The sequence below is a fragment of the Drosophila arizonae genome, chromosome 5 (assembly GCF_054131065.1).
Source record: "Drosophila arizonae isolate 15081-1271.41 chromosome 5, UAZ_ARI_1.0, whole genome shotgun sequence".
Classification (NCBI taxonomy): Eukaryota; Metazoa; Arthropoda; class Insecta; order Diptera; family Drosophilidae; genus Drosophila; species Drosophila arizonae.
Genome location: NC_142925.1, coordinates 9,906,928 through 9,932,613, shown reverse-complemented (window position 1 = coordinate 9,932,613; position 25,686 = coordinate 9,906,928). Strand labels below are relative to the sequence as shown.

The 25,686-nt window shown below is 44.3% G+C and overlaps 1 protein-coding gene across 2 annotated transcripts; it reads left to right on the top strand.

The window, feature by feature from the left end:
- The first annotated feature begins 1,522 nt into the window (after positions 1 to 1,522).
- Positions 1,523 to 25,592, top strand: ASPP (Ankyrin-repeat, SH3-domain, and Proline-rich-region containing Protein). Of its 2 annotated transcripts, XM_018011251.2 has the most exons (8): positions 1,523 to 1,970; positions 17,411 to 17,901; positions 19,497 to 19,764; positions 21,159 to 21,376; positions 21,483 to 23,629; positions 23,702 to 23,919; positions 24,002 to 24,204; positions 24,289 to 25,592. In XM_018011251.2, exons 2-8 carry the CDS (start codon positions 17,620 to 17,622, stop codon positions 24,331 to 24,333), a joined length of 3,381 nt encoding a protein of 1,126 aa, XP_017866740.1. In that variant the 5' UTR covers positions 1,523 to 1,970; positions 17,411 to 17,619; the 3' UTR covers positions 24,334 to 25,592. The 2 variants fall into 2 exon arrangements, with proteins under 2 accessions (XP_017866740.1, XP_089326835.1); XM_089470709.1 differs by lacking the exon at positions 17,411 to 17,901 and having other exon boundaries at positions 1,542 to 1,970.
- The last annotated feature ends 94 nt before the right edge of the window (positions 25,593 to 25,686 follow it).

The window sequence follows — 25,686 nt, the reverse complement described above, 5'->3', positions numbered from 1 at the left end:
ACACAGACATGCATAGCCCGTGGCATTGGCAGGCCAAGTCCCCAAGCTGGGCAAAGAAAAAACAGAAAAGCGCGCGCTGAACAAGTTTGTCTTTTGTTTAGAAGGCCAAGGGTGGAGCGGACCAAATGGTAGCTCAGCTGTTGGCAGAGGCATGCATGTGCGAGCGTGTCTGTGTGTGTGTATGTGTGTGTGGGTAGGGTGTGTCTGTGCTTGTGTGCGTGTGTCTACGGACGCCAGTGCTGACCCGGCGAAGAGCTAATGTCGCATTGTGTTGTGTCGCTGTGACAGGTTGCTGTCGCTGCTGCTGCTGCTGCTGCTGCTGCTGTCGCTGCTGCTTCTGCTGCAGCAGTTAGACGCACGGCTTTGTCTTTGGCCACCCACGCAGCGGCAACAGCAGCTGCAACTGCAACAGCAGCAGCTGCCACTCAACAGTCGTTGGTTGACTTTGTCGTAAATATTTGCGCACAAAAGTCGGCAATGATTTGCTGCAACAATCTGGCAGCAGAAGGCACTAGCAGGCGCTTCCATTCAAAGTTTACAGCACACAAACACACACATTGACACACACACACGCACACACACACACATACACACTCACACAGACACGCAGCTAGAGCTTAGCAGTTGTGCCGCAAAAAATGACAAACGGCCGAGCAGGCGGCTAATTTGCGCAACTGAACTAAAAGACAGCACTCGCACAGTGGTCGTCCGACATTTCCAGCTTATATAAAAATAAAAAAAAATAAAAAAATAGAACAATAGAAAGTTAGTTATTTGCAATGCAATTTGCATAACTTAACTAAGGCTGTGATGCTACAGTAAACTTGATTGGATTTTTATTAATGGGACATAGCTTCTGCTGTAAGTGCGCTGAACAGTAGTTCAGGATCTGATGAAAATATAAGCTTAAGCTCAATTTAAATAAGTATTAAAAAGAGATATATTTTATGATGCCCAGAAATCGAAATATGTATATAAATATATTGTTTTTTTTTTTTTTTTTTTTTTTTGTTAATTATCTCTATTTCAAATCTATCTATCTCTATTTTCAAATCAGTTTTCAAGTGCATAAAAGTCTCAAAAAAAAAAAAAAACTTAATAATAATACAATAAATAATAAAATAGTATTTTATTTTTAGAACTCAACAAAATTAATTTGATTTTATATTATTAATTTAATAAATTATTTACTACATTTTTTAGAATTTTGTTCTTATTTTTTAGAAGCACTTTTATTATTTATTATTTCTAGAAACTTTTATATTAATTACTTTTTAATTAGAATTTAAAATGCACACTTTAAATAAAGAGTTTGTACCACTGTGCTGTATTTTTAGCGCACGCACTTCCGTGCCTAGCGCCGTATCCTTAGCATTTGGTAATGCAAGTGAGCAAGTGAGCTAACCCGACCGCCCCGCGGCACTCCTCTCCAATGCTCTGCCGTCTCTCCTCTCGCCCCCTCTCCCACTCGCACTCGCTCAGTCGTGCTCCTAAGGCCAGCAGCTGCGTGTGCTAGGCGGAACAGCTGCAGTCTGTGACTCTTCGGCTTCGGCTGTGACTCTGTGCACGAATCGGACTCACGCTGCTTCGGGTGTGTGTGACACATTCGGCTGTCGCTCGGCTAGCAGCCAGCCATTGGGGCAGAGTGAAAGCGTTTAAAGCAGCAGCAGTCGCCGACGCGTTCAGTTCTGTTTTCTGCTTTTTGCCGCTGATTCGCATTCGCATTCGCATTCTCATTCGGTTTCGGTTTCAGTTTCAGTTTCAGTTGTGCATTGCCTGGCGACGACGACAGACGCAACGCAGCGCGTAACGCAACGGGACGGAGCACGCAGACGTAACGCCGCCACGTAACGTAGCGCAACGTATAACGTGTAACGTGTAACGTGTAACGTAACGGAAACGCAGAAACGACGTGAATTTCGTGGCCGCATTTTGTGAGTTATTAAAATGCGATAAAAGCCAGTGAATCGGTAATAAAGCGCTTATCTTTGCTCGCAATTACGGGAGGCGCACTCAAAAAAAAAAAAAAAAAAGAAGGGGGAAGGGGCGTGAGTGGGTGTGGGGTGGTTTGCGGGGGGGAAACGCGGACGAATGACAAAGTGTTTGCCAGCAGGCCTTTTATGTGCAGGCAAACATACATATTATATAGAGTATATATAGACATATATTTGTATATAGAACGAGCGTATATCTGTGCAATATCAGAGCAGAGCGCTGTGCGTGGCGGCCAATTACCAAGGCAGTGAACCAAATGCCAATGCCCCATTCTCCACAAGGCAATGCCTGACTGTGTGTGTGTGTCTGTGTGTGTAGTCAATTGTGGCCGGGCGCCCGCATCTGTTACAAATGACAAGCAAAGCTCACTAACTGCTGCTGCTGCTGCGACTGCTCTTATTGTTTTTGTATTTGACTGGCTGTTGCTCTTCTTCCTTTTCATTTTTGTTTCTTTTGGCTGATATTTACGATCCCTGAGTCGAAATCTGCCGGCTTTGGTTTCGGTCAGCCTTAAATGTGCGCTGTCATTTGTGTGTCGCTCCATTTTAGTTAATAGTTGGCTACGTGTGTGGCATATTACACACATTAATGTGCCACACACACACCCGCACACATACACACGCTTGCACACCTTGTTGACAACAGGCCGGCCTGTTTGTTTTTCTTCGTCTTCTTGACTTGGCTTCCGCTTCGTTGTATCTCTAAAAACATTCAAAGTATCTTGCGGATGTGCCACTTGCTCTGCGTGCATGTGTGTGTGTGTGTGTGTCTATGTGCGTGCTACTTTTGGGTGTTTATGACATTTAAATCAATATTGTCACACGTCGCCACTCAGTCCACAAAACAGCCCCCTCCCCCACCACCACCCCCCTCCTTTCTACTCTATCAACTGCCTGCAATTTGCACAGATTTGTTGCTGACTTTTCAAGTGTCGCGCTCCCATTGCAATCATAGAAAACCGTTGCTCTCCAGTGTGTTCGTGTGGGCGTGTGGGGCCGCCCACTCCCCTTGCGCTTGGCCTGAATTACGGCTTAATGAGCGCAATTTTGAGTGCAGCTAGAGCCGCAGATACACGGCTGGCTGGCAACTTATTTAGCGCTCATACGCCCCGTGGCCGAGGTACAAAACTTTTGCAGCTTGCATTACAGACAACGCAAATGCGCTCAGCTGGGCTTTTGTCTAACGCGATGCGGGAGGCTGGCGATAAGGTCATTTGTTGACCTCCACCTGGCTGCAGCATGCAGCAACTGCATGAATTATGCTTTTTATCCGCGCTTTTTGTTTGGCCAACGCAAAGCCCACATAAGTTATAATGCACGCAGCAGGAGGAGGAACGGCAGGAGCAGCAATAGCAGCAGCACCAGGAGCTGGCAAGATAATACGCACTCTAGCGGCCATTTACGGTCTGCTTTTCACGCCCACTTAACTGCATTAGGCCCCCACTTATGCACCTGCTGCTTTTTAGCAGAAAGTTGCGGCATTTTAATTTGTTAAGTGTGCGACGTTCATGTCCTGCGTGCCACTGGGCCACTGCCAGCATCAGCTTTGGCTCCGGCTCCGGCTCCTGCTCCGGCTCCTGCTGCTGCTGCTGCTGCTGCCCACAATTCTATTTACATTCGTGCAATTGTTGTTGTAGCAGTCGCCGCTGGCAATCAAAAGTGGGCAAGAACTATTGCAAAACGACGAAGAAGAAGATGGAGCAGAAGAAGAAGAGTAGAAACTATTGCCAACTCTGCCGCCCTCTCTGTCTCTGTCTCCCTCTCGCACTCTCTTGATGTTCGCTCGTTGCTTGGTCAGCTTGATGTCCTTTTTACAGTTTGAAGTTTGTGGCTCTGGGGCTGCTTTAAATGTTGCCCATTAACGGCAGTACATCACATTCACGTTCTGGACACGCCAATGAATTTCTTAATTAAGCTTAATGTGCAATTTTCCCAACTGGAACTGCGAACCGAGAACTGAGAACTGGGAACTGAGAACTGTATCTGAAGGAATGCCTGGCATATCTAGCCAACCATCCAGCCATATAGTATATATGTCGGACTCTGGGTTATCTAAAGTAGCCGAGGGTTGGACACGTTGTTCATTTCATTTGAATTTTTGGCTGAGGCCAAGTTAACTCAAATTAAAAATGTAAGCAAACACAAATACAGCCAGCATCTGTCTGAAATTGCGTTAAATGCCACTTCACAGCATTCACATGCGCCAGCTATCGCTCTCTGTCTCACTCTCCCCCCTCTCTCTCTCTCTCTCTCTCTCTGACACTCTCAAGTGTAGGCCCCAAGAAGCTGGCAAAAAAGGAGTCCTTCCACATATTTATGTACACAATGTTCTCGTATCTTTGGCTCATAAATTTTAAGCATTTTCCATTTTGTAGGCACAGCTTCCTCACACAATAAAAAAAAGGAAAAGAAATGAAAAAAACAGATTCGTAATGAAAAAAGTTTTAAGGTAGCCAAGAGTTAATTACATAATTTCCAGAAGACCCTGAATTAGAAACTGGACTCGGCACATAAAAAAGCAGAAAGGAAAGTTCATTAGTGTTTTAATATATCGTTATCGAAATTGCTTGGTTGAAGAGTTTTCTGATAAAATTAATATGTATCTAACTAAGTAGAATTTATTGGAGCCTGGAATGTAATAGAATGTACAGAGATCATCTATTGATTGTTTTACCTATGATAAATTTGTACGATGAGTTATAATATTAAGCCTTTTGAACATTTTTATTTACAATTTTAATCAGAAATGCAATACGCCTTCAAAGCCTTCAAAAGGTTGACAAATTTATGTATGGGATTCATAAGGCTACAAATATATTACATATTACAGTCTTATCGATTATCAATTCCGATTTCCATTTTCTGAACTATGTATAAATCTTTTAAACCTATTGATTATTAATTGCTGTTAATCATTTTATCAATTACTTATAATTTTGTCGAATTATTTGATCGATTGCCAAGTCTCTCTCTCTCTCTCGCACCATAATCGACATTCGATTGTTTTTTTTTTTTTTTTTTTTTTTTTTTTTTGTTCGCATATTGTTCATTTGACACCTTTAGCCGTTAACCTTTTAACCACTTAAGCAGCCCCAATTACAATACGCACAGCACGGAAATATGGCCGAGCCCCTTGCCACAGGACATTAGGATCAGCTAGTCCGGGGCTGAGAGCATGATGACTTGGAGTTCATTTTGGCCCCAAACACATTTGAACTCTTAGCACTTCACTAATTTGTCCATTGTGAGGCATTCCGAGTGGGCCAAAATGCTCGCTTCATAACTGGTTTTGCTCCCCTCTTTCGCCGCCTTCTCCGCCATCTACTTCTGATTTTCTTTTAGCCCCTAAGCGAGTGCGTGTGTGTGCGTTGGTCAAGTGAATTTACGACCGAAGGACAGACACTTTTGGTCACTCATGGTCACTTGGCAATGTTCATGGTCACTAGGCATTGGGACAGTGGGCGGTGGCTGGTGGGCGGTGGGCGGTGGACAGTGGACAGTGGGTGTAGCCAGTGAGTGGGCGTTAGCTCCAAGGTTGGTGAACTTCAGTGCACAGGTTGGTCAGTCGGGTTAGCCCGCCCAAGATATTAGGCACCAGAGAGCGGGCATGGAGCATCCTTCACGATTACTTAATATTAATGATGCTCGGTGCCAACTTCCATAGACCGGAGAGCAGCCTCAGCCAGCCTCCGCTTTAGCTTCAGCCTCTATGTCGCAAATCTGTCGTCGTCGTCGTCGTCGTCGTGGCGTCGTCGGCGATGGCTGAGAAGAAAAGAGAACTGAAAGTTTTGCCTTGGTCCGCGTTGTCTATGTAATGAATGCCTTTTGTGTGTGCGCCTTTTGACTTGGTTTACTTCTGGGAGCAGCAGCAGCAGCAGCCAACAGATGAGCGAGCAGCGCAGGGGCTGAAGATGATGATGCGGGGGCGAGGTGGGGCGTTTTATCTCTTTGCATTGTATTGAATGGCCGCAGTAGAGCAGCTGAAAATATTTGCTTAAGCAGATTTAACTACATTAACTTAATTAAATAGGCGCTAAGCAGATGAAAGAAAGAGACAGCGAAACGATGGCCGAAGAGGGATGGAGATAGATAGAGCGTGAGAGAGAGAGAGAGAGGAGGGAAGGTGGAGCAGGGAGTGAGGCTGTGTGTGTGCGTTTGATTTTGTAAGCAGACATGGCGTATGCGTGATATTGATTGATTCCGAATTACATACAATAAATGCCTTTGCCAGTCGTTGTTGTTGTTGATGTTGCTGCTGCTGCTGGTAGCTGATGGCTGTAGCTGTTGTTATTGTTATTGTTATTGCCTCGAGCTGAACAAAAGAGTTCAATTGATGTTTGCAAGTGGGCGACTCAGTGAACGAATCCGTGCGGATTCCAATGTTTGCCTCCCACTCTGTCTCATATGTCTGCCTCTCACTCTTACACACTCTCACGCTCTCTATCTCTCTCTCTCTGCCTCTGTCTCTCTTGCTGCTACTTTGGCCAACTCTTTCACTCTGCCTTTTGTTGCCCCGCAGCTGTTTGCCTGGTTTTTGGTTTTGTTCTGTTCATTGTTCTTCTTCGGATTGTTGCGTAAATGTTGTTTTAATCAAGCGGCAGGCTAAACGTTTGAGCTCTCATTGTGGTTCTTGGCTTGTACTTAATACATCCTGTAGACACACACACTCAGCCACACGCATGCACGCACATACACACACAACTATCGCATGGGGTATATGGGAAACAGAGAACGTGTTTGAGCTACAAAACATTTAGCATGCCCAAAAAACTTTTCAATGGGCGCGTCATTCGTTTCATTTAAAAGCAATCGAAAGTCTTTTAAAGCACTTAAGCCGAACGCAGTTAACATGTTGAACTCGCATTAACATAATCCTGTTGCTTTATCTGTTAAAGTGAGTGTAATTCAAGTAGAAGATAGCAGAGCTTTGAAATTGAGAAAGTTGGCTAAGCCAGAGAAGCATTGCATATTAAGTTGGATTTAGTATAGGTTAAATATAGTTAGTATACGTTAAGGTGAGCGTGATGGATATATGTTAGTTAACATGCTGTAAATGTAGAATGCTAATGGAAATATCCATAAATGCAGCAAGGCTAACAGTTAACATATTTAGTTAACATATACCTTTACAGAATTATATTATATCTGTTAGATAAGATAACAGTTGATAGATTGATGATAGGTTTAACAACTGTTAACATATAGTTAACAGAATGCTAAGCCCAATTCCTTTAAAGGTATTTTAATCTTTCATAAGTTTTTTGGGAGTATTCAGCTAGTATATCTCGACTTAATAATATTTTTAGAATATTATAGATATGATTATGCTACTTTAAATTATTTAGCATTATGTTAAGCATTGACTGTTAACATTACTTAACACTTTTTAATTAACAGTTGGATATGGTTAACATATTACACTTTGATTATTCATTCTTACATAACGAAGTGAAAAGAGTGTCTAGCAAGGCTCTAGAATAGCTTCCTCTGTACTCTCTGTACAGGGTATTCTGATAGTTCAGCTAGTTGGCCAACAACAATTTGGCTTGCTCATTTAATTGCACACACAATGCACAAGATTGACTGTGATTGGAGCTCTTTGTGGTCAAGTGTGTAATTAGCATTTGAGTGCGCCGTAAATGCATCAATAAGATCTAATAGATTACCTACAGCGCTGGCCCCAGCCTTTGGCTTAATGGGTGTGTGAAGACGAGCAAGAAGAAGATGAAGACGAAGCTGCAGGCGATGAAGAAACAGGGCAGTCAAGGTCAACGTAATGAATGCTCAATGCTGACCGCAGACAACAGCTAGGGCGACTCGGCCCTGCCACACACACACACATACACACAGCTGATGGCCCAGACAGTTTGTGCTTTATTGTTATTTTGGTTAGCAATGTCTATGGTAATGTGAATGTAAATGGAAATAGACATCGAAATGGAAATGGAGAAGGGAAAATGGAGACAAATGGCCATTGAAATAGAAATAGAAATAGAAATAGAAATAGAAATTGAAATGGAAATGGAAATGGAATATTGCAATGAAAATACCAAAAATTACGTTTATGGTCAAGTTTGAACAAGTTTGTCTCCGGCTCGCTTTGTGTGATGCAGCAATGCGGAAATATTTGGCATTCGTTGCTTTTTGGCCAAAACAAATTGCGGAACTGACTAATTCAATGCAAACTCATCAGAGTGCAATTCAAACTTGCGATAAGCATTTGCTACTGGTTCTAGTTCTGGTTCTTTCTCCGCTTCTCCGCTTCTCGTTTTTTGTTTGTCTAAGAATGCGGCAGATTTGCAAAGACATCTTTGATTTATCTGAGCACAGATAAAAATCTGTGTGTGCACTCGCACACAGATAAATCATTAAAATATTTATTTATCTCTCTTTAAATCGTAATTTATTTACTTTAATTTTTTCTCGTATTTTTTGCATAATTTATGTGGCCTTAAATGCAGAGGCCTTGTGCTTGCTTTTAACTCCAATGCGCTATATCGACCCAAATGGCCGATGGGACACGTACCACAAATACAATGAAAAAGAAAAAGCAAAATAAGATATATAGGAGCTGGGACATTTAAATAATTGTCACACAAAGCTGTCATATAAAAGTAAATGTGTGTGTGTGTGTGTATGTTACTGGAAGTGTGTTTGTGTGTGTGTCTGGCTTCTATTCTAATTTCAGTCCATGTCATGCTGATTTGGGCCTGGCGGGTTCTGGTTTCCATTTTCTATTACCAAATGCTACTCTCGACAAATGAACAACTGTACAAATGTGGGGCGTACGTCGAGTTAATAATAAACAAGAAATGCCCCACACATTTTTAAGTGCTGCACTAACAGTTACCCTGTAAATTGAAGAAGTCTAGATTTATTTCTTTAAATTGTAAACGATGAGTTTTTATATTAATTATTTACAGTTATCATATAGGAGAAGCCTTTAAGGAAAGTTTAGTATTTGTGTTTTATATTATGCATTGTAGTCTAATATTTTATATTGTCAACTTCTCTTTTATATTATATTAAATAAGAGTCAAACATATTTCCTAGACACTCTTCTTCTCCCTCCGCACATAATGCCTATATTCGTTAGAATGCCCACTTAAAATCACTAATGACTACAGGGTATCACTAAATAGGCAGTCTGTAGCACTACAGAGTTACCAGCTGGCAGTGACGCGTTGCTCCGAAGGACAGGCCTAAGGCAATAACCTGTGCTGGGGGCAAGGGCTCGGCTCGGCCCTCAAATCACGAGCCACACACCCCATCCACACCCCCAGTGGCCACCAGCAGCAGCAACAGAACGCCCCCATTGGCGAAAACAAAGCACTGCCAAATGGCAGTCGGTGCCTACCAAATAGCGCTTCATTTATTTATAATAATTACAACAGTGAAAAGTTTGAATAGTCATTTGGACGAAAAGCAGCAGCAGCAGAGGCAGCAGCAGGAGCAACAGCTGACGTCCAGATCCGGATTTAAGGGGCAGCAGTCGTGGCTAGCAACACTCAAATATGCAGGCTAATAGCGAATACTTTGGCACGAAATTGCAACAATTATTTGTGCCGCAATCAGTGCGGCGAGAATGGAGCTCACTTAGTAAAGCAGAGAAGAAAGAAAGAAGCGAACGAACTTATTTGTTGCAAACTTCTCTCTCATGTTTTGAATAATTGCCAAGCATTGTCCGCTGCCGGAAGGGGGTTTGAGCCGGAATCCGGTTCCTTCCGTCATCCTTCTCCTGCTGGTGCCTTTGGTTTTTGTTTTTGCCTTGTGGCCAAGTTGGCTTTTGTGTGCGCGCGTAAATAATCAGTGTCCGGCAGAAATAACAAGCGCGAGGCGTATCAATTTTTAATGCGCATACGCCCCGTGCAACTGTCCAAAAATGAAATATACATACAAATATATGTACACCTATGTATATGTTATGTATAAAAACAGTACGGCGGACAGCTGCAGCAATTCCACATTGTTTTCATTACGTATTACGGATTTTTTTGTAATACGGATTTCACATGCTCACGCATACAATGGCCGTGTTTTCATTTGTTTATTATTCTTGCCTCAATTATTTAATAACAGCAACATGCACAACTGCAACTAGGATGAGATTTCAATTCAAAGCATTCAATTAAATTTTCAAATTTTATAATTAAATTTCCAAACAGCAAACCAAAAATAAAAGCACAGCCAAAAAAAAATTACCAAAAATTTGTAAACCTTTGCGTGTGTTCATCATTCTGACGTACTTAATTAACGCAAATCGTTTGTACAAAAATATATATATATAATATATGAGAATATATATGTGTGTGTATGTTTGTACATATATGTGTATCTATATATATTGTATATTAATTTATTTTGGGTTTCTTCAAGCGCGTAATCCATTTAGGGCATATTTATTTATTGAATTTGTGCGCGTTTTTCGCATTAAATTTAAACCGTTTGGAGAATTTTTTGAACTCTGATTAATCGACTGTTGTATAATTGTAAAATATATTTGAAGAATGCAATCGATATACACGTATTACGAATTAAATATTAATTATCTTCTGTTAACTGTAAGAGATGGGATGTAAAGAGGGGAAGCTTTGATGGGACAGTTTTGTGAGTTGAGACTTTTATGAAGAGTTTATGTTAATTTAGAGTCGTATGTGGAATGGTTCCAATAAAGAGGCATACAGTCTTATAAAGACTAAGTCTTTACCAAGGTATCTCTTCTTGTCAGGAAAGACTCCACTCAAAAGTAAGTGAAGCCTTTTGTGGTGAATAGTTTGAAGAAGTACGCTATGGACAGAGAGAGAGAGAGAGAGAGAGAGGGAGTCTTCCCAAAAAGAATTCACATAGAACATTAACATTATATATCTGTTAAGTAGTTATCAAATGTTAAAGGTAAATAAACTGAAATGACATTAAACAACAACTTAAGAGACTCTTTACTACACCCAATTCAACTCAGCCAAATTGTGTGTATCTAAATGTCAATGTCGTTGTCTCTTAATAAATTTGTTTATTTTTGTAACTAATGCAAGAATTACGTAATATGTTATGCCCTATGACAATGTTTTAACTAATTTAAATAGTGCCTTGAATAAACATTTTCTTCATTGCTTCTTCCTCTCTCTCTCTCTCTCTCTCTCACTCTCTCTCTCTCTCTCTCTCTCTCTCTCTCTCTCTCTCTCTCTCTCTCTCTCTCGAGCTCATTCTGTTAAGATATGCTAAGTAAAGTTTCTTACATCTATTTTAAGGCTTACGTATTTCTATGAAGAGTAAGCACTGAAAGCCGATAAAAGTTGAACTCCTTTATAGCATTGATCAGCTATCATTAGTGGCGATAGCTCAGAAAATACTCAGCTTTAGATATATAATTATTTCAGCTAGCAACACTCACACTCTTGATATTAATTTTTAGCCTAAAAATAGAGCTAACAAATTAAATTTTAAATACTCCTTAAAAACAATATATTGATTGAATGTAGTCCGCCTCTCTCTCTCACCTATATACATATATATGTATGTATATATTTATATATAAATACTTGTACATTCATTCATATATTCAATGCCCTGCATTCAGCTCTCATTGCGGGCATTAATTATGGGCCGGTTTGGTTTGGTAATCAATAAGTCGATTTGAAAAGCGTATCATTATCATTTCTATTGAGCAGCGGCTCATCTGGAGCGTAATTAAAACGAGCTCGCAAGCGCGCAAAGCGAGAGAGCAGCTCATTTCGTTTGGCATTTTAATTGGTGTTTCGAATTCAATTGTGCGACCTTGAGGCTGGGCCAATTTAATTCGCTTTGCTGCGCCACCAAATAAACAAGCCCTCTGCTGACCTGGCACCCGCTCACGTGTAACCAAACAACAGCCTACCTACAGCTGCCCTCCTCTCACTCTCTCTTCCACTCTCTCGCTCTGCTCTCAGTTTTCCCCCAACTTTCCCCCCACGCTGCGCTTTAATTACTGTTGCGTAAAATTGCTTCAACTCGCAACTTTGTGGAGTGTTAAGCGTTTGGCACGAAATCGTCAGGCGGCTGACCTCAAAGAAAATAAAACCTGAAACTGAAAGAGGAAATTCTGAAAAAAAAAAAAAAATGGAAAAAAGGGAAAAATAAAAGCTGAAAGAAAAACGTTGAATGAATGACGCTCAGAGAAATTACAACGCGTCCTGTGCCCCAAAACACAAATAAGAAGAGCCCAACACCGAAACCGAAACCGAACACCGCACCAAAACTGAAACCATCGAACCAGCCACAGGCCGCAACCACAACTTGCCCCACTCTCCCTCGTCTCACCGGACATTCAACAGAAACGTGAAGCACATCAAGCTGGCCTCTAAATGCGAACAGCTTCGCGTGAGCGACAGCTTAAGTTCGCCAACAAATAGGCGCACCACCCAACCACCCAAGCACCCACATACAGAGAACATGCGAGTGTGCAAAAGTTTTGCAGCACAGCAAAAGCCACTCACAGCTGAAACCACTTGGAACAAGCCTTCCTTTTTATCCGCCTTACACAGGATAAGATGTGGAAGGGGCAGGAGTTGGAGTGAGAGAGAGAGAAAGAGAGAGAGAGAGAGAGAGAGTGGGGGTAGCAGGAGAGGTAGAGAAAGTGCGGTGCATTTGTGCGACCCACAAAGCAAGTGAACTGTGGACTCATGTCGCATTGCTGCGGCACAGCTCTAAGCTAGCCACCAGCTGGCAGGAGGCAGCATGCAAGGGGCAGCAGGCAGGAGGCAGGAGGCAGTTGCCACACGTTCGCCCTCGGCCCACATTGTTGTGCACAACACACAAATCGCTCATGCTCGATGCGAGAGATCTTCGATGCCATGCAAATTCATTAAACAACGTGCAGCTCTTACTCCGCCGAGGGTTCTCTGCCCCACGGGCATTGCCACACCTGCAACTGCAACAGCAGCAGCAAAGAGCAGCAGCAATTCCTGCTCTTCCTGGACAGTGGCTGTCGCAGTTTGCTAATCGCCTCAGCTGATGTCTGCTGTCTGCTGTCGCTGTCCTGCCCCGCTCTCGTCCCCTCATAAAACACACTTCCGCTGCGCATATCCTGTTTGTAATCGATTTCAAAATGTGCAGCAAGAACGTGACAGCTACAGCAACAGCAACAGCAGCAACATCAGCAACAGCGACCAGAACTTTTGAGAGACTTAAGAGCGCGACTCTTGAACTAGAACAAATTGCGAGAATAGAGCAGCTGTGCGAATATAAAGTACTCTATTAAAAATTTATAGAAATGTTTAGGATATTTATATAATATATATTTATATATAATAATATATTCATATATATGTTCTTACATATTTGAGATATGTTCTTGGTATATCTAAGAAATTTTAACAATATATTTTTATATATTTTTTATATATACATTCCGTTAAGTTTAAATTGCCAAAAAAGCTTTGTTTCTGGAATCTGTTAATTCTTAAAAATTATTTAAGAAAATACCACTCTTAAAAATCTTAGATTTTTTGAGGGACAAAAGCCAAAGACTTAAATTGGCTTAAATTTAAAATTTAAGCTAAATTATTATGCATCAAATTGAATCCTTAAAACTGAAGGCCAAACGAATCAGTCTCCATTTGAGTGAAAATATTTTTGCTTTAAAGCGACAACGTTTTGAGGTAGAAATAGTTAAACAATCAAAAATTGATTAAGGAACCTTCCTAGCCTACAGCTACAATGGTAGCAAAAAGTATGTTGACAGAGCAAATTGATAAAATTGATAAATTGTTTTGTAGAAGAGAGAACAGTTAAAGAGAGAAAAAACAGACTAAAATGTAGGCAAAATAAAAGGAAAATTTATACTCTATAAAAATCTAAGTTAAATTTCATAAAAAGAAAACAATATGAAGATTATAAAATTAAGATACAAAATTTGAATGCAATGTATACAAAACAAGCATTGAAAAATTCATAAAAAGTAGAAAATGAGCTAGAAATTCACCTATAGATATTTAAATATATAAATATAACACCTTGCTTTTTCCAAGTTCTGCTTTTCATACTACAACTTTTCCTTTATTAGCACATTTGTTCTAGTAGAATGTTTTCCAAACTTTCGCTATAACTTTTTAATAACAGCTTGAGAATCTAGCTCCTATTAAACCCACTGTCATTTTGCCAAATGGACTTATTAATATATTTACTTAAGCAACTAAACTTTTTATGCTTTATTTGATCAAAACTTAGTTTTCTCTTCGAGGTAAAAGTTTTTTTTTCTTTTTGGGCAAGAGTTGCTCCACTACTTTTTGAATAGTTTCTAATGGAAAAATTAAAGACTTTGGCAGTCCGGTGTGCAACACTGGCTGCACCCAAGTGGCCCCAACTCGTTCACTTTAAGTGCGCTTAAAATGCAAATGCCCGATGTTAGGGTATGCAAAGTTGAAACGACAAACGACAAATGACAAAACGAGTAAAGAAAACAAAACAAAGAGCACAAAGAGAAGAAGAAGCAGAACGAGAAAGAATTAGCAATAAACGTGCGCGCACGCGAAGCCAGCCCCAAAGGTGGAGCTGTTGGCGACCCCGCCTCAGGGGTAAAAGCAAAACTCCTCCCCCCCTTCACTTCCTCCCCCTGCACCGCTGTTGGCCAGCGCCTCAATGCAGCCGCAGGGCTAAAAAGGGCTAAAATCAATAAAATGCTTGTTGCTTCTGAGCCAACTACAACAACAATGACAACAACAACAACAGCCGCTCTGACGACAACAAACGCCGATGGCTTCGCGGACTTCTTTCAATGTACAATTATATTGCTTTGGCTATGCCACACCCTAAAGCCGCTGGCGCTTAGCCCTGGCCACGCCCCTTGTCCGTTTTCTAGCCGCACTGCAACATAAATAGTTGCGTTTTTTTGCAGCCACTTTTGTTGCTATTGGTGTTGTTGTACTTTTTGTGGTGCTGAGCCAGCGAAAATGTTTGAAATTCCTTTGCTAAAGTTTAAGTCGAACCCAACTCGCACGCTCCCTCTCCCTCTCCCCCCTCTCTCTCTCACTCTCTCTGGTGCTTCTAGTGTCCCTTTTTAGTGGCATAAATAGCTGAGAGCATGCCTGAGGCCGCATTCCATGTTGCGTGATCGAGATGCCAGCGAGCTATTATGACAAACTTTGTTAATTGGAAAATATGCGCAACCAAAATGTTTGCCTTTAATCGATTGGACAAGAGAGAGAGAGAGAGTGAGTGAGTCCGTGTGTAGGTGTCACTCTCTCTCTCTTTCTCTGTTTACTTATTTGTTGACAGCTGGTATTTAGGTTCTTCTTAATTCCAATCAAAAATTGACTGCAACGAATCAATCAATCAAATTGGCACAAATTATGTAGAGAATTCTGATTACACACTGCTGCTGCTGCTGCTCCTGCTGTTGCTCCTGCTTCTGCTGCTGTTCATATTTCTTGCTCTGCTGCTTCTTCTCGTTCTTTTGTGCTCAGATATGACCTTATATTAGCCATAAAAGCGCCATAAATTGAGTCTTCTCTGTGTCACTGTATATGGGTGTGCGTATGTGTGTGTGTGTGAGTGTGTATCGCGTCTTTTCGCCACTGCAAAATGCTTTTGTGAAATGCAATTTCTGTTGCCTGTCATTGATCAGGGACAACCTTCTCCTGCAACGTCTCGTTTCTCTCCCTCCCGCTCCTCTGCTGCTGCTCTCCGCCCTTTGCCCTTTGCCCTTTGCCTGCTTCCGCTTGACTTCGTCGAGTGTGGCGCGCTCATCAATATGGCTGTGCGCCAGTGTGACCAAAGCCAATTGTGCAGCCAGCACAGCTGCTGACATGTCGCACAGCAGACGTTACGTTTCCACAAGCACTCTACACACACACACACACACACACCCACATACACCCCTTCCACAACCACTCTTTCGGGCTGGCTCCCTGCACCACACGCCTCGTTAGTTGCCCGTCGCATTCATTTTCCATTTGCCAACAAAACACATGACGACATTTTGTTGTTTGCTCAGTGTTTAGTTGCCTTCTGTTTGTCTCTGTCCCTATCGCTGTCTCTATGTCTCTATGTCTCTGTTTGTGTGTGGGCGTGGCAGCTGCCCCCACCCCACGGCTGTTGTTTTTAATACCTAGGCGCTACGTTTTTAGTGGTTCGTCGTTTCTCGACTTGCCTATTTGACTTGCATTAACTATTGTTTGACCCACTCTTATTTAGCAAGTGCGAGTGATTATGCACACGCAACTGGGCCGTTAGCTTGGCTTGTAGCTGCTGCTGTTATAGGTATGCCCTACATATAGGGTTAAGTTAGCCAAGACTAATAAAGCAGGAAGTAAATGGAACTTTAATGCGGACTGAGAGAGAGAGCAAGAGGCAGTTGGGAATGGAATTAGATGTAATTTGCGTGCTTTTGTATAACTTTTGTTGTGATTTATGTGTCTATTAATGGGTATCTCAGAGTCGTAGCAACTGTGTGCAACAAAGGTCTTAAGATGTGAAAGAGAAGAGTCATTGGATGTGTCAGCAATAAGAGCTAGTATTAAGCTACGAAGCTAATATACAGTTTACAGGGTAACTGCTAGTCGTGCTGGCTGGCAGCTAATCAATTTTAATTATAGCAATTCAACTTGAATTTGATTGAAAAGTAACATAGAAAAAGATTAGAGCTTACTGAATAGCAATATGATTAAATATATCCCTTTACAGGGTAGCTAGTAGTCGAGCTGTTTGCTGGCTCTAATCAAACTCTATAAAATATCATCAAAGTAACTGCGCAAGTCAACTGCTCGACTTCTTTGGCGCAGTCTAGAGACCCTTCTATGCAATGTACAGGGTATCTATCTGTCGTGTCAGCCCCATGCTGGCAGAGTCTTTAATTGTTATGACTGTCGTGCTGGGAGCCATTGAGCGCCTGTTGTTGTCACGGCTGTTGACGCTGCCCGTTGCCAATGACAACCAACACTCGCATGACAAACACTACACCCACTAACACACACACACACACACACACACTGTACTCACACACTTGCATACACTGCAGTACAAAGTATGCTTTCAATCAGGCGCTGAATTGAAAATCCATTAACGAGTACATAGTGCAGGCAGCTGGTCGCTCTGCGGGCGGGGACGGCCAAGTGCAGCCAGCGGGTGGTGCTATGTGCGGTGGGCGTGGCGCGGTGGGTGCTTGCAAGTCATGGCGACGTTCGTTATATTTTCTGCGACAATAAAAACAAATTTGCAACTGCAGCTGCTGAGCAGTTGAGCAGCGAAGCAGCAAAGTCACATGCGAAAAAAAAATGGAAGAGAAAAGAGGAAAGGGGAATCGAAAGAGAAATAATAGTTGCAGGACGAAGGACACATAACCTGCATGCCACAGCACACCACACACACACACGCACACACACACACACACCACACATACCACACACACATGCAAATATTACAACTGCGAGTGCATTTTGAAGTAATTCAAGAGGCAACAATAAAAAGCACAAACTGCAAAAAGAACAGGGAAAAGGTGTGACAACATTTCGAAGGCGAATTCGTAACGTTAACGTAATCAAAGTCAATAAAGTGAGAAAAAGAACGTGCAAAATATAGAAGCGAAATCCCCCGAAAGGAATCCGCAAGCCAAACCAAACCAAAAAATCGAAAGAGTTGAGCCTTATTGACGATGCTAACCTGCGTGTGTCGGCCCGTGTCGGGCAATCTGCCCAAAATGCCGCCAGCCTCATTGATGCCCGCCTCGAGGGCCACCTCAGCGCTCAGCCCCAGCGCCAGCAGCAACAGCAGCAGCAACAGCAACAGCAGCGCCAGCGGCAGCAGCAGCAGCTACGGCAGTGACAGCGGCTTGGGCATGGGCTTGAGCATGGGCATGGGCATGGGCATGGCCGGCAGCAACATCAATGGTTCCCAGAGTCCCACGCGGGTGGTGACATCCGAGCCGAAGCTTAACGTAAGTAAACTGCAAACCATCAACTACACTGAGAGAAATCAAATGCAGTTGAAAGCTAATGTGCGCCTAATTTGATTATTTCATGTTTTATTTCATGATTTATATTCATGTATTATTTCTTTTAGTAGGTGTATCAATATAATATAATAATATTTTGCTATTATATTTTTACTTTAAAAAATGCATAGAATTTATTTAATTAATGAAAAAAAAGGTCTAAAAATAAATGAATTCATTAAATTGAAAATATACGTAAATTAAATAAATATAAGATTAAGTTTATCTTGATTACTCATCGATCTTGTGAGATTTATGATAGTTTAAAATTCTTTAAAATGGAATTTTAAATGAGAACTAGTTCAAAATCAATTCTATTAAGATACTATATCAAAAACTAGACTTGAACTGCTAATACGTACATCTCATTTCTCTAGTGCGGAGCTAGTTCAACAAGAGTTGTAGCTCTAAGCTAGTACAGAGCTGGGTTAAAGCTACCACAGCACGGAACTAGTTTAGAATGGGTTTAATAGCTATGGAAGTCAGCTCATACTCAAGTTTCACTGTGAACCAGCTCAAAATATATTCTAATATGGAACTAGTTCAAAATATTTTCAAGCTCAAAAGCTTGCTTCAACTTCTAATTTGATCTAGTACGAAACTAGTTGGAAAAAAGATTTACGTCTGAGACAGTTTTTACTAATACAAATCTAAAAGTATATTTGAAGTAGATTCTGTTGCAATTTCAATTTGGAACTAGTTCAAAAGTAGTTTCGACTTACACGAAAATATTTGCTGTAAGACATACACTGGGTATGTGCCAAGCAGCAAGCCTCTTACTAAATGACCTAAGTCCTAAAATAATTCAAATGAACTAAATCAAATTCACACGCTCAGCATCTAGTTTTATGTGCAGTGAGCGATTAGCTGCCAAATCTAACGAGGGATGGTTGGAGGTAGAGTCAAGGTGTGGGGTCAACTTTAATCTATTTATGCGAACGTCTCTTTTGTTATTCTCAAATTTTGTTACGTTTTTCTTTCCGTTCTTTCCGCTAGGCCCTAAATAAAAAGGTAGCAAATTAGCTTTCATTTTTCACACACATAAACATAACTTGATTTATGGTGGTATCAGACGGTGTGGGGAAAGCCACCAGACCATGACCGTGACCACGACTCCCACTCTGACTGGGACTGAGGAGGCGACCAGGAGTGGATGTTGACAACTTGACTTGACTTGACACTCGACTCCGGGCACGAATGGAGCTTGGAGCTTTGGCTCTGACTGTGACGCTGCCTCTGGCTCTGGGTGAAGGCAACGATTGCAGATAACGTTTATAAATTGTGGAAATTTCATTTTCACTTTGACGCCATTGATGCGCCCACCCGCCCCCTTGTCGAAGGGTGGCGCCAATGACACCTTTTGAAGCAGCTTATCCGCAGCTGAATCTCTAACGATCTCTGCACACGGACAGAGAGTGGTTGGGTGCGGGTGGTGCGACACCCACTTATGTGTATGACCACTATAATCCACTAATCCCGCCCACTTGTATCATCTCTCTCTCTCTTTCTCTCTCTCACTCTCTCTATTCCCGTTGCAGGTGCCCAGCAGGCTGACGTCAGCCGAGTTGAGGGCGATGGCATTGCGACAGCAGCAGCAAATCGACAGCCAGCACCAGCTGCTGGCCACAAAGGAGCAACGGTTGCGCTTCCTCAAATCGCAGGAGGTGCGCAGCGCGGTGGCCAGCGCCGAGGGGGAGCGACTGCGTCGGCTGCGAGAGCGTGTCGAGGCGCAGGAGTCCAAGCTGCGACGCTTACGCGCGCTGCGGGGTCAAGTGGATCTACAGAAGACCTACAATGTAACACTGAGTGAGTATATGAGCTGAACGCGGTGAGGGGTGAGGGGAGGGAAGGGAAAGTGTAAGGGCAACTACAAAGTGAAGATGGGTCCAATTGAGTTAAGCACCGCATGCACGACAAGCACGCTTAGTGGGCGTGGGCGTGGGCGTGGTCGTGGACAGCCGAGCTGGGACGACTGCGGGATTAACATGTGTTAAAATCGTGTTGAGTGGCGCTACCTCAGCATGCGTGTAACTGTATATGAGTGTGAGCGGTTGTGTGTGTGTGTGCGCAACTTTAATTTATGTATGTGTGGCACTTTGTTGTCCTTTATGATTGCCTGTGGGTGGCTCTTGAGCTGCCCTGCCAAAGATGTTATCCTTGCTGATGGCCTTGTTATAACCTATACCCATTAGAGGTGCATATTATATGGGGTGTTTATGGATGAAAACATATAGCAATCAAAGGACACTAAACAAGGCAATAACTTATTTGTGCAGATGAGTAAGGCGATAATTGATAATTAACGTTTAACTAATTGATTAAGCTCAGGTCTATTTTCTGCAGAAACTTCTGGTTCAGAGAAAGGCTTACTTATCAGCTCTTCAAAATATGCTTAAATACAAGAGAATATTTTAGGTTATGAAATCGATAAATATCGATAATATTGTAGTGTTTTTGAAGACTTGGCTTTAATTTTCTTTTTAAGTTCATCTTAAATTTGTTCCTATAGTTTTTTCATGATCTACAATAACTGTTTAAAATGATTTACCTAAATAATTGTAGTTAGGGCTTATCGAGACTAAATCCAATAAATATTTTAATTGAAAACTTCGTTGAATATATCCAAGTCTGGTTTGCTGAGTATCTTCCAGTCACGCACAGCAGCTTATCTAATTTTTGTTGGCATTGACTGTGCTGGCATTGGCGATTTAGCCACGAAACACAGACACGCCCACCCACACAGACACCCGCTGACTAGGATGTTATGTTAATGAGGTTTCAGTTGCGCCTTGTTGGGCGATAATTAGTTCAGACAGCATCCGACGGATGCGCAGGACCCTACTCAGCGGCATGTGTGACCAGACGTTGCGAATGTTTCTAGGTGTGAATTTCGCAGAAATATGCCGACGATTAAAAGATATTTATATATGTATGTATGGGTATAAAAGGTTAGCGACTTGAATGCAGGCAGAAGGGTAAAAGATGTGGAGAGCAAGAGGCAGGTGAAGGGGGGCCCAAGCAAGAAGAAGTTAAGCTAAGCGGCTTTCTGTAGAGCATATTTAAGCGGCGACCCGGTGCTGCGGACCCGCCTTCAATTAGCCGCGTAAGTGCGCCAGCCTCATTAGGAAATAAGCGACTTCGTGGGGCTTTGAGGCTGCTGCGTGGATGGCCCAACTAATCCGTTTAACTTTTGTGCTTAGGCAATGACTTGGACTCGATCCGGGCGCTCTTCAGTGAGAAGGAGAAGGAGCTCAGCCTGGCGGTGGCCAAGGTGGAGGCGCTCACACGCCAGCTGGAGGAGCTGCGACGCGACCGACGATGTCCTGTCAATCTGCTGGCCGCAACCGGACAGACGGCGGCGCAGGCTTTGCCGCCGCAGGCCTCGCGGGAGCTCGAGAAGCTGCGACGCGAGCTGATGGTGAGTGTGGAGTGGGGAGTGTGGAGTGGGGGGTGGAGTGGCCAATGGGCTAACGGCTAATGCTAATTAAAACTCATTGTTCTCTTTGTTCTTTGGCGCAATCCAGTATCGCAATCAGTTGTCCTTGCAGCAGGATGCACGCTTGCACATGCAACGCGAGGCCCTGCAGCAGCGGCAGGCGGAGCTGCGCTCGGTGGATCAACGCATTTACGAGCTGCAAACGCGCCTGCAGCGCAAAAAGCAGGCGAACACGCATCACCAGCAGCAACAGCAACAGCAGCAGCAACAACAACAGCAGCAGCAACAACAGCAACAACAACAGCAGCAGCAACAACAGCAGCAGCAGCAGCAACAAGCAGCTGCACAGCAACAACAATTGCAGCTACTGGCAGCAACAGCAGCAGCAGCAGCCCAACAGCAGCAACAACAGCAGCAGCAACAGCGTCAGCCTGCCTCCAAGCATGGAGGCGTGGCTGCCTTGAAGCAACAACTGCTGCAGAAGCAGGTCAATCAGCTGGCAGCAGCAGCCGCTGCCGCAGCCGCCGGCCGAGCAGCCGAGCGTGCCATGGCACGGGGCAGCGTCAATGTGGCCGCCGTCGAGCCCTTCATACACACGCCCCAGAAGTCGACGATAACAACGACGGCCAGCTATCTGAGCGCGGGCAACATGCTGAAGCATGCGGCAGCCACGGCCAACACCAATCAGCAGAATCAGCTCATCCAGGATCTGAGTCACAGCCACGTGAAGCTGACCCCGGGCCAGAGTTTCTATCCCAGCAGTGTTGCAGCCTCGGCGGCAGCAACGGCAACAGCAGCAGCAACGGCAGCGAGCAACAGCAGCGAAAGCGACGAATCGAAGCTGGCCAAGAAGCTCAAATCGGAGGCGGAGCTGCGCAAGCAGGCGCAAACGGAGGCCATGGACAGCACGACGCACATTTATGCCGAGGTGGGACCCAAGAAGCGGGATAGAGAGGCGGCAGCAGCAGCGGCAGCAGCAGCAGCAGCAGCAGCGGCGGCAGCAGCAGCGGCAGCAGAGGCAACAGCAGCAACCACAGCAACTGCAGCAACATCCACAACAACAGCAACAACTTCTCCAGCTGCTGCAGCAAATGCCAGCAAAATACCGAAGAGCATCTCGAGCAGCAGCTCCGCCTCGGCGCTGATCAACAAATTGAATCAGCAGGCAAAGGAGTCGCAGGAGCCAACAGCCGTCAAGAAGAACGAGATTGCGGTGACCAGCGAGACGTTGTCCGAGCGCAACACGCAGCAGCAGCTAACGGTGCACAGCATGCCGCTGGGCGCAGTCAGCAAATCCGTGGCCATGGCTGTATCCAATGCAGGAGCCCCCAGCAGCAGCAGCAGCAGCATCAGCAGCAGCGGAACGAAGCCTCTGCAGGTGCAGGTGGCTGTGCCGCCGCGCAAACCCATCAGCAGCGTGGCGCCCACCTCGATGAGCAGCAGCAGCAGCAGCGGAGGCAGTGGCGGCAGCTCCATACCCAAAATGATCAACTACAGCCCCAAGGTGAATCGCGTGGCGCCCAATGTGGTGTCCAGCACATCGGCTGAGCTGCGACCCGCGTTGCCGCCCAAGCCCAGCAAAATGTCGCCCACTGAGCAGCCCAGCGAATCGAGTGGAGCAACAACAGCAGCAGCAGCAGCCACCACATCCGGCAAGGCTCAGGCACAAACAGCAGCGCCGGCCACGCCCAGCTTCGGGCTGCAGTCCCTCAACATCAATGACAATTTGCCCATAAAAGCCAAGCCGCTCACCATACGCAAGCAGCCCATATTCGAGCAGCCACCGCGGCTCAAGGCGCTGCCTGTGGGCGGTGGCCTGACCAAGGCCGGGGCGCAGCAGCTGCCGCGCAAGGCAGAGGCCGGGCAGCAGCAGCAGCAGCAGCCGAAGCAGCAGGAGCCTAGCCGCAGCACACTCGACTCGCCGCAGCACTCGCCCAACAGCAACTCGCAGAGCAGCTCGAGCGTGGATGAGCCCGATCGCCTGGAGCGCACCCAGGCGGAGCTGAGCAACAGCGGGGGCAGCAGCAGCCTCAAGGAGCGCACCAGCAGCAAGCCGAAGCTGGGGCGACGCGTAAGCTTTGATCCGCTGGCGCTGCTGCTCGATGCCAGCCTGGAGGGCGAACTGGAGCTGGTCAAGAAGACGGCCATGCAGGTGGCCAATCCCAGCGCGGCCAACGACGAGGGCATCACAGCGCTGCACAATGCCATCTGTGCGGGCCACCTGGACATAGTCAAGTGAGTGGAAATTTGCCATTCTTTATCTATATATATGTATATATTTATATATCCACCTCATCTCTCGTTCAGATTCCTTGTGCAATTTGGCTGTGATGTGAATGCGCAGGATTCGGATGGCTGGACGCCGCTGCACTGCGCCGCCAGCTGCAACAATCTGAACATGGTCAAGTTCTTGGTGGAGAGCGGTGCCTGTCTGTTTGCCTCGACGCTGTCCGATCATGAGACGCCGGCGGAGAAGTGCGAGGAGGATGAGGAGGGCTTTGATGGCTGCTCCGAGTATTTGTACAGTAAGTTTGTATGGCCTGTGGAAATAGCTGACTCTAAGCTGACTCTCTCTCTCTCTCTCTTTCTTTCTCTCTCTCTCTTTAGGCATTCAAGAGAAGTTGGGCATCTTGCACAATGGCGAAGTCTATGCGGTCTTCTCGTACGAGGCGCAGAACAGCGACGAGCTGAGCTTCCACGTGAACGAGCCGCTGATCGTGCTGCGCAAGGGCGACGATGCCGAGAACGAATGGTGGTGGGCGCGCAATGCAGCGGGCGAGGAGGGCTACGTGCCACGCAATCTGCTCGGGGTAAGTTATACGACATATATATGGCTCTCTGCTTGGCCAGCGGCTAATCAGCTACGTCTCTCTCTGTCTCTGTCTCTCCTGCAGCTATATCCACGTGTGCCGCCGCAGTCGCCGCATTTCAGCGATTAGCAGTTAATACGCTACACCATACTCAAGCGCAAGGCTGGCCGACTTGTGCAGAAGCGCTATATATCCAAGTATATATAGTGAGCTAAGCAGCAGCAGCAACAGCAGCAGCAGCAGAGGTAGGAGCAGCAGCAGCAGCAGCAGGAGTAGCAGCACATTCCGGGCACGTGCCAACAGCTTCATCTCGCAGGACCAAATCTTAGTTACGAGCCGAGCATTATTTATGACAGCCTCAACAATAATTCTTTCCGGTTTACTTTTTCGTTATTTTGTTGTTTTGAGAAAAAGCCACAAGAAGGAAACCAGACGCAGTCACATACGCCCGCCCACCCATTCACTCACGCACACACACCCACACACACGCCCACATATGGCTACACATATGGCAGACGTCGTGTGTGTGTGTGTGTCTGTGTATGTGTGTGAGTGTGAGTGCTGCAAGTGCGCAAATGTGCGCCCATCAACAGAATGTGCAGCGCCTGAGGCAGCAGCTATTTATTATAAAAGAAGAGCAGCTACAATTAGGCAGCAGCCTGACTGCCTGCCAGCCTGCCAGCCTGTCTGCCATATCCTGCTGCCTGCTCCTGCTGCCTGTTCGTTCTGCTCGTTCGCTCGTCTTCTGCTTGCCTGCTGCACACACGTACAATAAATTGAATTTCGCTTAAGCCCCCCTGCTTAGATTAAGGCCTAGACTAATAACATAAGCAATACACACCCAAGCCTTGTCCCTTCCATCCCCTCCAAGCCGACCAAACGAACAACTCGGCCACAAATTGCTTTTATGCATTAAATGAAAATTTGCAAAATTTCAAACTTCAAATTGAAAATAAACTTATGCACTTTGTGGCGTGCAGCAGACGAGTTTGTTAATTGCCAGCAAATGAATTTTACTATAAGCTGTTAGTATTCGAAATCGATTAAAAACTTTGCCTTCATTTTTAAACATTTAGGAACAACAACAAGAAATCGAATGTGATTTTTGTATTGTAAAAAGCGAAAAGAATATTACTTCAAATGTCGTTAATATTGCCTAATAATGTACAGTACTTACTACCTATGACTAAACAAACCGCTTCGTTATCAATTTACGATTCCTAATACTACATATTAAAATTTAGCTTATATATATTCGAATATACATTAATATACATATTTATATGTACGTAATTGCCTAATGCCTACCACCTACTCCTAGCATTAACTAAAATACAAAAAAAAAATACAAATCAAACACACAATAAATTCGAATTGGAAATTGCAAATAGTTTTATTAAAGGGGACACAAATATCCAGTAAAACATGGATACGGCCGAGAATCAGAATCATAATCACTAAGGATCTCCCAAGGATCATTTT

Bases quoted from the DNA above. Each gene is read 5' to 3' on its own strand.
- ASPP (XM_018011251.2), top strand. From the start codon at position 17,620: ATGCTAACCTGCGTGTGTCGGCCCGTGTCGGGCAATCTGCCCAAAATG. The intron at 17,902-19,496 runs GTAAGTAAACTG...TTCCCGTTGCAG, and splicing joins CATCCGAGCCGAAGCTTAAC to GTGCCCAGCAGGCTGACGTC. The intron at 23,630-23,701 runs GTGAGTGGAAAT...TCTCTCGTTCAG, and splicing joins GGCCACCTGGACATAGTCAA to ATTCCTTGTGCAATTTGGCT.